Raw genomic sequence first — 13,316 nt, 5'->3', positions numbered from 1 at the left:
CATCTCCATTTCTAAGCCAAAGAGCCAGCGTTGTCCGTAGACACCTCCAAGGTCATGTGGCCGGCATGACTGCATGGAGCGCCGTTACCTTCCCGCTGGAGCGGTACCTATTGATCTACTCACATTTGCATGTTTTCGAACTGCTAGGTTGGCAGAAGCTAGGGCTGACAGCGGAAGCTCACGCCGCTCCCCGGGATCGAATTATTATTTATTATTATTATTATTAACTTTATTTGTACCCCGCTAGCATCTCCCGAAGGACTCGATGCGGCTTACACAGGCCGAAGCCTCAAAACACAATACAATAGAGAACATAACACAACAATAGCAAAGCAAATCAAAACAATAAGCAAACCTGCGACCTTTCGATCAACAAGCTCAGCAGCTCAGGGCTTTAACCCACTGCGCCACCGGGGGCTCCCAATAATGGCATACATTCATGGATTAAAATGTCCACTAACAAGCTGTCTATATAATGCAATTCAGAGCATATGATTTTCTATGATCAGTATAATAATAATAATAATAATAATAATAATAATAATAATAATAATTTAAAGATCGAATGGCAAAGATTCTGACACAAGCCAGTCAAGGTGGTCCCAGTGGTGATCGGCACACTGGGTGCAGTGCCTAAAGACCTTGGCCTGCACTTAAACACAATTGGCGCTGACAAAATTGCCATCTGTCAGCTGCAGAAGGCCACCTTACTAGGATCTGCACGCATTATTCGCCGATACATCACACAGTCCTAGACACTTGGGAAGTATCCGACGTGTGATCCAATACAACACCTAGCAGAGTGTCTGCTGTGGATTCATCTTGTTGTGTTTCATAATAATAATAATAATAATAATAATAATAATAATAATAATACCTTTATTCTTATATCCTGCCACCATCTCCCTGAAGGGACTTGGGGCAGCTTACATTTATTTATTATTTATTTATTTACTTTATTTGTATATCGCTCTTCTCAGCCCTTAGGCGACTCAGAGCGATTTACAACAATTTAGGTATACACAATACAAAATCATTAAGCTAGGGCTGTCCAAACACGGAAAAATTTGTTTCCAAACTCGATTCGTTTTTAGGGGTTTTTTGCGTTTCGTTATTTAAAAGAATTCCGAAATTTTCCCTAAAAAAAGTTCGATATTTACAAAATTTCGGAAATCATAAAACAATTACGAAACAATTACGAATTGATTACGGATCGATTCGTTAATGGCGGCCGCAATCGTGCAATACGCTAAAAAAACTTCTGAAGCTTCCCTCTCCCTCTGTTGTTGACTGTTGGTGCGATAATTATATTTTTTTTCACTGAGAAAACAAACAGCAACCCTAAAACTTGCACCAGACATGCGGAAATAATAACGAAACAATTACGAAACGAATTGGAAAAATTCGTTTCGTTTTTTAGTTGCTCCTGAATGGTTCAATATCGCTTCGTTATAAAAAAAAATAACAAATTTTTAACGAATTACAAAATTACGAAACGAAACCGCCCAGCCCTACATTAAGCATTTAAAAGCATTAGCATCACAAATAATTAAACATCAATATCAATACATCACTACATCAATATAACAAATCCATCAGGTCTCATCAATGAAATCAGAATCCAAACTCGTTATCCGATATTCCATGTTCCGATAGTCAGTCAATCAATCACACTGCTTAGTCGAATGCCTGTTCAAACAGCCAGGTCTTTACTTTCTTCCGGAATGCCAGCAAGGAGGGAGTCGATCTAATGTCTGCAGGAAGGGCGTTCCACAGCCGAGGGGCCACCACTGAGAAGGCCCTGTCTCTCGTCCCCGCCAGGCGTGCTTGTGAAGCCAGTGGGATCGAGAGCAGGGCCTCCCCAGACGATCTTAATGTCCTAACTGGTTCATAGGAGGAGACGCGTTCGGACAGGTAGGTCGGGCCAGAACCATTTAGGGCTTTAAAGGCTAAAGCCAGCACTTTGAATTGTGCCCGGTAGCAAATTGGCAGCCAGTGGAGATGGCGCAGCAGTGGAGTGGTGTGCTCCCTGAGTGCCGCTCCTGTTAACATCCTGGCTGCCGATCGTTGGACCGTTTGAAGCTTCCGAGCAGTCTTCAGAGGCAACCCCACGTAGAGAGCATTGCAGTAGTCTAAACGGGATGTGACTAGAGCATGGACTACCATGACCAAGTCAGACTTCCCAAGGTACGGGCGCAGCTGGCGCACTAGTTTTAACTGTGCGAATGCTCCTCTGGTCACCGCTGAAACCTGGGGTTCCAGGCTCAGCGATGAGTCCAAGATCACACCCAAGCTGCGAACCTGCGTCTTCAGGGGGAGTGTGACCCCGTCCAACATATGGAACAACGTGCTCACAAGACAAAAAACAAAATAATGCATTCAAGCTAAAACACAATTAAGATAAGAGCATAGTAAAATATAACAATCCAGATAAAACACTTCAATAAAACAGTCTGGCTGGATGAGACTCCAAATAGGAGTCTTTTCAGAAATGAGTGTGAAATAATTGGTAGTGGTCACCTTTATTACATCTTCTGTCATCCTACAGAACACAGAGAAATAACATAAATGTCTAATGAATTGCCTTTCTCAAAAGAATCTCAAATAATGATAAAAGCAATACCTTTTTAAACCAGAGTCTTACTTTGGATTGTTGCAGTGTCTCTCTTGGTATGTAACTCCACCCCCACAAGTCCTTGAACAATCCGTCCACTTAGACCACGTGGACCACTGGCCATTAATAGATTTAGGACCATAGTCTCCATATCGTACACATTGACCTCGTCGGCACCACTGTAGGAAAGAATTGTAAAAACAAAAAACAACCAACCAAAAATAATGCCGTATTAGTGCCAGCCAAGATGGATAACAAGATCTTTAAAAAAAAAAAAACAGATATAAGAAGTAAGACAAAAACCAGAAATGGTAGAAAGGAAACTAAGGCTTAGATAGTAGGGCTGTCCAACCACGGAAAAATTTGTTTCTAAACTCGATTCGTTTTTAGGGGTTTTTTTGCGTTTTGTTATTTAAAAGAATTCCGAAATTTTCCTTAAAAAAAGTTCGGTATTTACGAAATTTCGTAAATTATGAAACAATTACGAAACAATTACGAATCGATTCGTTAATGGCGGACGCGACCGCGCAATACGCTAAAAAACCTCCAAATGGGACAGGGGGAATTTCTGAAGCTTCCCTCTCCCTCTGTTGTTGACCGTTGGTGTGATAATTATAATTTTTTTTCACTGATTAAACAAACAACAACTATAAAACTTGCCCCAGACATGCGGAAATAATAACGAAATGATTTCAAAACGATAACGAAACGAATACAAAACGAATCCGAAGCAATTACGAAACGAATTTAAAAATTCGTTTCGTTTTTTAGATGCTCCTGAATGGTTCGTTATCGCTTCGTTATAAAAAAAAATAACAAATTTTTAACGAATTACGAAATTACGAAACGAAACCGCCCAGCCCTATTAGATAGGTAAGAATCATAAAGGGGATTCAAATGATATATAAAGTTTAAGAAAGGTGGGAAAAGGAAATTGGAGCCAGTAGTTTGTTTATTTTTAAAATTTTAGTTTGCTTCATTAATTTCTGCAAATCCACATCAACTTTTTAAATTATCTTGTTTTAATTTATCATATTGGTCAATATGCTTTTAGTCTGTTTAGATTAGTCTGTTTTAAATTGTCTTAGACTGGATCTAGGTAAAGGTAAAGGTTTCCCCCTGACATTAAGTCCAGTTGTGTCCAACTGGGGTGTGATGCTCATCTCCATTTCTAAGCCAAAGAGCCAGCGTTGTCCATAGACACCTCCAAGGTCATGTGGCTGGCATGACTGCATAAAAAGTGCCAATAAGAGCATGCTGGCAATTCGATAGGGAGGACAACAAAAAGCTCCTCCGCATGGAATATGGAGCGACAGCACCATCCTGTGGCCGGAGTCGAGCACAGCCTCCAGATCCTGGAGATGGAAATGATGGGGAAAGCCTATACCTTTGTTTATGTTTTGCATGTAATTGTTCATTGTATAACAGCACTGAATGGTTGTCGTATATGTGTTCTGGAATCCATCCTGTGTCCCCTCAAGGAAGTAGAGTTGAATATAAATAAAGTATGTTATCATTATTAATTATTATTATTTATTATTATTAATTATTAAAGGACAATTGATAAAAAGTGTTCCTGCCATACATCAAGGGAACCACTGACCGCATAGGGAAGCTGATGAGGAAACACAACATACAAACAATCTACAAACCCACTAAGAAAATCCAACAAATGCTACCTTCAGCAAAGGACAAGAGGGATCCTCTCACCTCTGCAGGAGTCTACCGTATACCATGCAGCTGTGGACAAGTCTACATAGGGACCACCAAACGCAGCATTGCCCAAACACGAATCAAGGAACATGAAAGGCACTGCAGACTACTTCAACCAGAGAAGTCAGCCATAGCAGAGCACCTGATGAACCAGCCTGGACACAGCATATTATCTGAGAACACAGAACTGCTGGACCACACCAACAACCACCATGTCAGACGACACAGAGAAGCCATTGAAATCCACAAGCATGTGGACAATTGCAACAGAAAGGAAAAAACCATGAAAATGAACAAAATCTGGCTACCAGTATTAAAAAACTCTAAAATTACAACAGCAAAACAGCAGAGAGGAAACAACCAGGCACATCTTAACACCTCTCAAAAAAAGATTTCCCCAGGCTCAGCCAGGCCTTCAAATGCTAATGAAGGTGGTCATTTGAAACATTCACACCTAGCTCCAGCAGAGAAGAGCTCTTTGCCCCACCCCAGCCATTCCACAGATATATAAACCCATTGTCCCATTTCCAACAGACCTCACTACCTCTGAGGATGCTTGCCATAGATGCAGGCGAAACATCAGGAAAAATGCCTCTAGAACATGGCCCTATAGCCCGAAAAAACCCACAAGAACCTAGTGATTCCAGCCATGAAAGCCTTCGACAATACAAAGTATGTTATTATTATTAATTATTATTTTTAATTATTATTAATTATTAAAGGACAATTGATAATGTTTGACTATGGCCTGGAAGTGGATTTGGATAAGTTAAATGGAGTACTCAATACTATATGGCTAGTTAAATAGCCACCAGACTGGTAATAGCTCAATGGAATGTAAGTATACTGTTTTAATTTTTTATGTCTTAATGTTTATGTTTTAACTGTTATAATTGCTGTTTTGTATTTTGTGATACGGCATCAAATTGTTGCCAATTGGAAGCCGCCCTGAGTCCCCCTGGGGGTTGAGAAGGGTGGGGTAAGATGTTCGAAATAAATACAATATTATTATGAGGAGGAAGAACTTCCTGACTGTGAGAGCCGTTCAGCAGTGGAACTCTCTGCCCCGGAGTGTGGTGGAGGCTCCTTCTTTGGAAGCTTTTAAACAGAGGCTGGATGGCCATCTGTCAGGGGTGATTTGAATGCAATATTCCTGCTTCTTGGCAGAATGGGGTTGGACGGGATGGCCCATGAGGTCTCTTCCAACTCTTTGATTCTATGATTCTATGACTATCATCATCATCATCATCATCATCATCATCATCATCATCATACTTCAGACCAAAAAAACTCAGATAGATCTTATATTTATCCAAAAAGAAATATTGACGCACTAGAAAACATGAAACTTACCATGTTTATCCCACAAGGGGTTCCTTCTGCAGCTGGCATAAATTTTGTCTCACATCGATGGCCTATTTTATGGCACCATAATGATTTACATATATCCTGGAATTTTAAAAAATATATACATATAAATTATTCAGCTTTTGGTTCTGGATTAAGCCAACATTTTAATTCTCAGCATCTTTGATACTAAAAATATTGAGACCAGGAAGGTAAGGAGAGGTTCAGCGCTTACTTATTTTAACTAAGTGAGAAGTTACTTTATTGGAGAAGTTATGTATTTTTCTCCAGTGCTTTACAGCCTTGGGGAAGAAACCTAGAGAACAGAGCATCTTGCCTTCCTTCTTTGGGACTTTCCAAGGCTGCGACTTGCTGTCAAAATGGGCACAAAGGTGTTAGATGTTGGGGTTCAGCTTGCATGTGAACCTGAACCTGATTCTCTGATTGTATTTCCTGATGCAACTGAACAGGCCACTGAACATGTATTTTTTAGGGCTGGGCGGTTTCGTTTCGTTAATTCGTAATTCGTTAATAATTCGTTAATTTTTTTAATTACGAAACGATAACGAACCATTCTGGAGCAATTTTTACAAAAAACGAATTTTTAAACACGTTTTGTAAATGCTTCGTATTTCATTATTGTATTCGTTTCATTATTGTTCTGAGGTCGTTTCGTTATTATTTCCGCATGTCTGGGGCAAGTTTTTTGTTTAATTAGTGAAAAAAATTATAATATCACACCAACAGTCAACAACAGAGGGAGAGGGAAGCTTCAGAAGTTTTTGGAGGTTTTTTAGCGTATTTCACGGTCGCGTCCGCCATTAACGAATCGATTCGTTATTGTTTCGGAAATCGATTCGTTAATGTTTTGTAATTTTTTTCACATTTATGAAATTTCGTAAATATCGAACTTTTTAAAAGGAAAATTTTGTAATTATTTTAAATAACAAAACGCAAAACCCCCCAAAAAACGAATCGATTTTAGAAACAAATTTTTCCGTGGTTACCCAGGCCTAGTATTTTTCCCTGATGGTTTTGAAACTGTTGATTCTGAGGTCAGTGGCTTGGAAAGTGAAACTACACATCCTGATGAGGATGTCTCAGAATCAAGCGGTGATAGCTCTCCAGAGGAGCTAGCACTTGCCCTTTTTAATGAGGATAGAAAAAGACAGATTTGGAAAAACAGGAGGTAATTGCAGAGTCTGCGAAGGTCAAGCAGATTAAGGGAAAAGGAGGCACAGGCTTCAAAGCCTGGAGGCGTGTCCTGAAACAGTTTCTTTAGTTTTAAGTGCCTCTCCCCGGGTTGTCTCGTTAGATCAAGCATCGTTTAGACTGAGGCATTACCTTGGCAGATTTCCCGTTTCCCATGGCCTGCATTCCCAGAGGCTTTTAGTTTTCAAGTATGGTTAATGAAATTCTAAGAGATTCCAGGTTTTTATAGTGTTGGCTTTTGGAATTTTGATCTAGTTCATAGATATTCCTGACTGCTGATTTTTACTGTGGTTTTTTGACTCTGTATTTTCCTCTATTTTGTAACCATTTTTCATTAATAAAAAAAGATTGTTTTTTCCCACAGTCAAGTGTGGTAGTCTCGTTTCATGATCTGGGTTGCAACATTAGAAATGAATTCTTATTTCATCTAATCATCTTCAGCTTATCATCTCATGAGACACTACTGCAAGTAGGGCTGGGCAACCACGGAAAAATTTGTTTCTAAACTCGATTCGTTTTTAGGGTTTTTTTGCGTTTCATTTTGTAAAAGAATTCCAAATTTTTTCTTTAAAAAAGTTTGATATTTACGAAATTTCGGAAATTACGAAACAATTTTGAAACAATAACGAATCGATTCGTTAATGGCGGACGCGATTGCGCAATACGCTAAAAAAACCTCCAAATGGGACAGGGGGAACTTCTGAAGCTTCTCTCTCCCTCTGTTGTTGACTGTTGGTGTGATAATTTATTTTTTATCACTGATAAAACAAACAACAACTATAAAACTTGCACCAGACATACGGAAATAATAACAAAATAATAACGAAACAATTTCGAAACAATTTCGAAACAATTACGAAACAATACGAAATAAATTTTAAAAATTCGTTTCGATTTTTAGTTGCTCCTGAATGGTTCAATATCGGATCGTAAGCCACTTTAAATACGAATTATTAATGAATTACGAAATTAACGAACGAAACCGCCCAGCCCTAACTGCAAGTATCAGGCTGAAATTGAATTACTCTTTTTTATTGTGATAGCTGTAGCTAAAACTCTATTAGGTAGAACAAGAACACAACTCTGCCTTTGATATAAGCAACAAGAAGGTGGAAAGGGAAGGTGCATTTTTTTCTTAGAGATGTTAAGATAGAATACAGGCAGTCTCCTAATTACAAACATCCAACTTAGAAATGACTCATAGTTAAGGACAAGGGTGAGACAACAGGAAGTGAGATAAATCTACCCATCAGAAGGGAAATTCATGGAGAAAGGTGTCTCAACTGAAGTTTCATTACGTGTGTCCTTTGTTTAATTTCTGTTTTGTGTATTTTGATATGTCTTTTATAGAAATATATTTAATATGTATCTTTTATAGAAATACATTGCATTTGTGGTATTTTTACAATGTTTATATGTTTTAATTATTCTGTAACCTGCCTTGAGCCAGGAGGAGAGGCAAGTAAGAATTATTATTATCATCATCATCATCATCATCATCATTCATTCATTCATTACCAATCCTTGTTTTTACACGGCTGTGTGGAAACATTACCAAATCTTGTTTCCACAAGGCTATGTGTAGGCTACAAGAGCTTTAAGATCAGCAGGGGAGGCCCTGCTCTCTGCCCCAACCTCTTCACAAGTGCGGTTGGTTGGAACGAGAGACAGGGCCTTCTCAGTGGTGGCTGTGGAACTTTCTCCCTGGTGACATCAGGAAGGCCCCATCTCTCCTGGTTTTTAGGGGAAGAGACCTGTCTCTTCTCAGGCATTTGGTGAATAGGAAACTATAGAATGAGATTCTTAACAGCTTGAATAACGGACTGTGGATTTTGGAAAACAATTTGAACATGAGATTATGACTCAGCATTTTATATGGGTTTTATTCTGTTTAATTGGTTAATATGTGTTTTAATTGCTTATATGTTTAGATTGCTTATATTTTGATGAGATGTGTTTATTGTTTACCTATGTGGCATTGAATTTTGCCCGATTTGTAAGTCACCTTGAGTCCCCTCGGGGATAGAGAAAGGTGGGATAGAAATGAAGTAAGTAAGTAAATACTCCAATACTCCAGAGGACAGGAGCAGAATTCAAAACAATCTTGACAGATTAGAGAGATGGGCCAAAACTAACAAAATGAAGTTCAACAGTGACACATGCAAGGTACTCCACTTTGGCAGGAAAAACGAAATGCAAAGATACAAAATGGGGGGCAATGCCTGGCTCGAGAGCAGTACGTGTGAAAAAGATCTTGGAGTCCTCGTGGACAACAAGTTAAACATGAGCCAACAATGTGATTTCGCAGCAAAAAAAGGGAATGGGATTTTGGCCTGCATCAATAGGAGCATAGTGTCTAGATCTAAGGAAGTAATGCTACCCCTCTATTCCGCTTTGGTTAGACCACACCTGGAATATTGTGTGCAATTCTGGGCACCACAATTCAAGAGAGATATTGACAAGCTGGAATATGTCCAGAAGAGGGCGACTAAACTGAGCAAGGGTCTGGAGAACAAGCCCTATGAGGAGCGGCTAAAGGAGCTGGGCATGTTTAGCCTGAAGAAGAGAAGGCTGAGAGGTGATATGATAGCCATGTATAAATATGTGAGAGGAAGCCACAGGGAGGAGGGAGCAAGCTTGCTTTCTGCTTCCCTGGAGACTAGAACGCAATGGAAAGTATGAAAGTATTTCATAATAAATGGCAGTTCCTATTTGGTTTTCTCATTAAAATCACCAATAATGAAATAATAATTAAATTTTGAAAGTTTTGTTAGAGTTCTGAAATTTTCATCACCAGAACTTTAGTTTTGTAAGTACTTTAAAACCATTTAGAACCATGGATTGCCCAAGCCTAGTGTTCACTCTTCTCTATTCTATCTAAAGATAGATAGATAGATAGATAGATAGATAGATAGAGATATATGGCTGGAGTTACACTTAAATAATGTACCTGTTCTGACTTACATACAAATTCAACTTAAGAACTAACCTACAGAACCTATCTTGTTCATAACCTGGGGATTGTCTGTATCAGAATTGTCCACTTGGGGGAAACCAAGGAGCAGTTCCCTGTATGATCCAATGGCACAATAGTAATAGTAAATGGATAGTAACAAATAATAACTTGAGGATTGCCTGTATATGGCAATGGAGATAGGACCTGAATCTCAAGAGCAGAATCATATACAGGTGTACTCATCGTTAAGTGTCACAGCCATTTAATTCAATGATTATTCCTTGGAACTAGATGTAAGACGGCACACTACAGCCACATTTGTCTTAAACTGAAGTTTGAACCTGCTCTCACCTTCCTAACTCAGTTCCTGAATTTATTTCAATTACATTCCACATCCTGGCAGCACAATCTTTTCCTGCAGCCATGCTGGACCACCTTGACTTCCATCCAAACCCACACCTTCAAAGTAAGCATTGGCTTTGCCAAGCAATTTACAGTTTAGAAATAGAGCAAAGACCCTGAAGCCCATTGGAACCCCTCCATTCATTCATAAACTTCTCATCTGTAGCACACTGTTGTTCCCTGCTGCAAGTCCGGACACTGCCTGCAAATTATCAGAAAAGAGGGTAGCGAGAAAAGAAGTACCTTCACAAAACTCAGGTTGCAGAGTTTTGCTTTTGCTCCAAACTGCCATTTGCATTGTGTATCAGCATCATAGATCTGCCCTGGGAGTTTATCGGGATATTTGTATTGTCCGGCCTGTTTTGGTTCATCTATCAGACAAGCTGCTTGAGAAGTACTGTTAAGGAAGAAAATTACCTATTTAATCATTGTGCTGTTATATATTATTATTATTATTATTATTATTATTATTATTATTTAAAACACTTATATTCCGCCCTTCTCACCCCGAAGGGGACTCAGAGCGGAGCGCAACATATACATGGCAAACATTCAATGCCTGGATACAATACATAAACATTAAAAACATATGAACCATCAAGATTATTAAGATCGTCTGGAGAGGCCCTGCTCTCGGTCCCACCGGCCTCGCAAGCGTGTCTGGTGGGGACGAGGGACAGGGCCTTCTCGGTGGTGGCCCCTCGGCTCTGGAACTCTCTCCCACTGGAGATCAGAACCGCCCCTTCTATCCTGACATTTAGGAAACAGGTGAAGACTTGGCTATGGAGACAGGCATTTGACGAGTGAATCAAAACCCTGAGATATGGAAGGAGGATGATGAACAACGATTTTAGTGTGACAACTGACCATTGTAGTTATTGATTGTACCTTTCCGACCGCATCTCGGCCTATGAACCCACCTTTCCGACCGCATCTCGGCCTATGAACCCACCAGGACTTTGAGATCTTCCGGGGAGGCCCTGCTCTCGATCTCGCCAGCTTCACAAGCACGGCTGGCGAGGACGAGAGATAGGGCTTTCTCGGTGGTGGCTCCCTGGCTGTGGAACGCCCTTCCCACAGACATTAGATTAGCACCATCTCTAATGGTATTCCGCAAAAAAGTAAAGACCTGGTTATTTCAGCAGGCGTTCGAATAATTAGTGCAATGACTGGTAATGACATAGGAATGGAACAATGGGTGACGAATCTGGATCGTGTTTTTAGTGATGAGATGCTAGTGATTGGTTATTACAGTAATTTGTGTACTAACTGTGTATTGATTAGGTTGTTAACTGTTTTTATATTGGTGTATTGAACTTTGCTGTTTCCTGTCTGTTGTGAACCGCTGTGAGTTGCCTCCGGGCTGAGAATAGCGGTATAGAAGTAAAGTAAAGTAAATAAATAAATAATAATAATTGCTGTTTTAATGTTTTACTGTAATATGAATTATGATGTTTTATTGATTGTCTGTGATATTATGGTTGGAAACCGGCCTGAGTCCCTCAAGAGAGGTGAGAAGGCCGGTATATAAAACTTTTAAATAAATAAATACATAAATAAATAAATTTATCTAAATATTAAAATACACCATTTAAAATAGGACAATTTAAAACCGTCCTAGCCATCCGCATCAAATCCAATTGGCCCTGTCATCTTTCCCATTGTCGCTTCATTGCCCTGTCCCGAAAGCTTGGTCCCACAGCCAAGTTTTTACCATCCTTCTAAAGGACAGGAAGAAGGGGGCCGACCTGATCTCACAAGGAAGGGAGTTCCATAGTCGGGGAGCAATCACCGAGAAGGCCCTGTCTCTCGTCCCCACCAATCGCGTCTGTGACAATGGCGGGACGGAAAGCAAGGCCTCCCCGGAGGATCTTAATCTCCGCGATGGTACATAGAGGGAGATGCGTTTGGACAGGTAATTTGGGCCGGGACCATTTAGGGCTTTATAGGCCAAAGCCAGCACTTTGAATTGTGCCTGGTAGCAAACTGGCAGCCAGTGGAGCCTGCGTAACATGGGAGTTGTATGCTCCCTGTATGCCGCCCCAGTTATTAACATGGCTGCCTCTCGTTGGACTATTTGAAGCTTCTGAGCAGTCTTCAAAGGCAACCCCATGTAGAGTGCGTTGCAGTAGTCTATTCTAGATTTAACAAGAGCATGGATCACCGTGGCCAAGTCAGACTTCCCAAGTTTTAATTGTGCGAATGCTCCCCTGGCCACCGCTGCAACCTGGGATTACAGACTCAGTGATGAATCCGGGAGAACTCCCAAGCTGTGAACCTGTGCCTTCAAGGGGAGTGTGACCCCGTCCAGCACAGGTTGCGACCCTATACCCTGTTCGGCCTTGCGACTGACCAGGATATATAATCATGCAGAATCACAAAATGACCTGTCCAGGTCAATTTTATTTGTTAATCCCCAATCAACAGGTGGGGTCAAGTATAATCCAAAACAATCGCAACTAATAATAATAATAATAATAATAATAATAATAATAATTTATTTATTTACTTTATTTACTTTATTTGTATACCGCTGTTCTCAGCTCTTAGGCGATTCACAGCATTTAACAACAATAGCAGCAAAAATTCAATGCTAACAACAACAGGATATTTAAAAACAATTAACACCATAACAGATTAAGCAATTAACACAGTAACCATTCACTGGCGTCTCATAACTAAAAACATGATCCAAACTCGTCATCCATTGTTCCGTTCCTATATTCATTGCACTGCCTATTCAAACGCCTGTTCAAATAACCAGGTTTTCACTTTTCTCCGAAATACCATTAATGATGGAGCTGATCTGATGTCCATGGGAAGGGTGTTCCACAGCCAAGGGGCCACCACCGAGAAGGCCCTGTGGATCCTGAACTTGGTGGCAAAGCCAAGGTAGCATCCCTGCCCGGTCTACCCCTCGGCTAGTTAGGGTGAAACACCCCGGTCCCCAGGGAACGTAATCCGGGCAACCTCTAAGGGCAATGTGTTGGAGAAGTCCCTCTCAGGGTATCTGAGACCCAACTCTCCCCATTCCTAGGCCATTAGAATTCCCCTCACCTCATCAAATTGAAC

General features: G+C 40.3%; 1 protein-coding gene across 1 annotated transcript in view; it reads right to left on the bottom strand.

Annotated features, from left to right (window-relative positions):
- The window catches only part of ADAMTS18 (ADAM metallopeptidase with thrombospondin type 1 motif 18), a 219,583-nt gene that overhangs the window by 87,861 nt on the left and 118,406 nt on the right, over positions 1 to 13,316 (bottom strand). The window contains exons 10-12 of the mRNA XM_067471038.1: positions 10,488 to 10,641; positions 5,681 to 5,776; positions 2,645 to 2,793 (exon numbers count right to left, since the gene is read on the bottom strand). Of these exons, the coding sequence (XP_067327139.1) occupies positions 2,645 to 2,793; positions 5,681 to 5,776; positions 10,488 to 10,641 (399 nt within the window). The remainder of the gene's footprint in view (positions 1 to 2,644; positions 2,794 to 5,680; positions 5,777 to 10,487; positions 10,642 to 13,316) is intronic.

The sequence above is a fragment of the Anolis sagrei genome, chromosome 8 (assembly GCF_037176765.1).
Source record: "Anolis sagrei isolate rAnoSag1 chromosome 8, rAnoSag1.mat, whole genome shotgun sequence".
Classification (NCBI taxonomy): domain Eukaryota; kingdom Metazoa; phylum Chordata; class Lepidosauria; order Squamata; family Dactyloidae; genus Anolis; species Anolis sagrei.
Note: the sequence above shows the minus strand (reverse complement) of the source record. Positions and strands in the feature narration are given on the sequence as shown.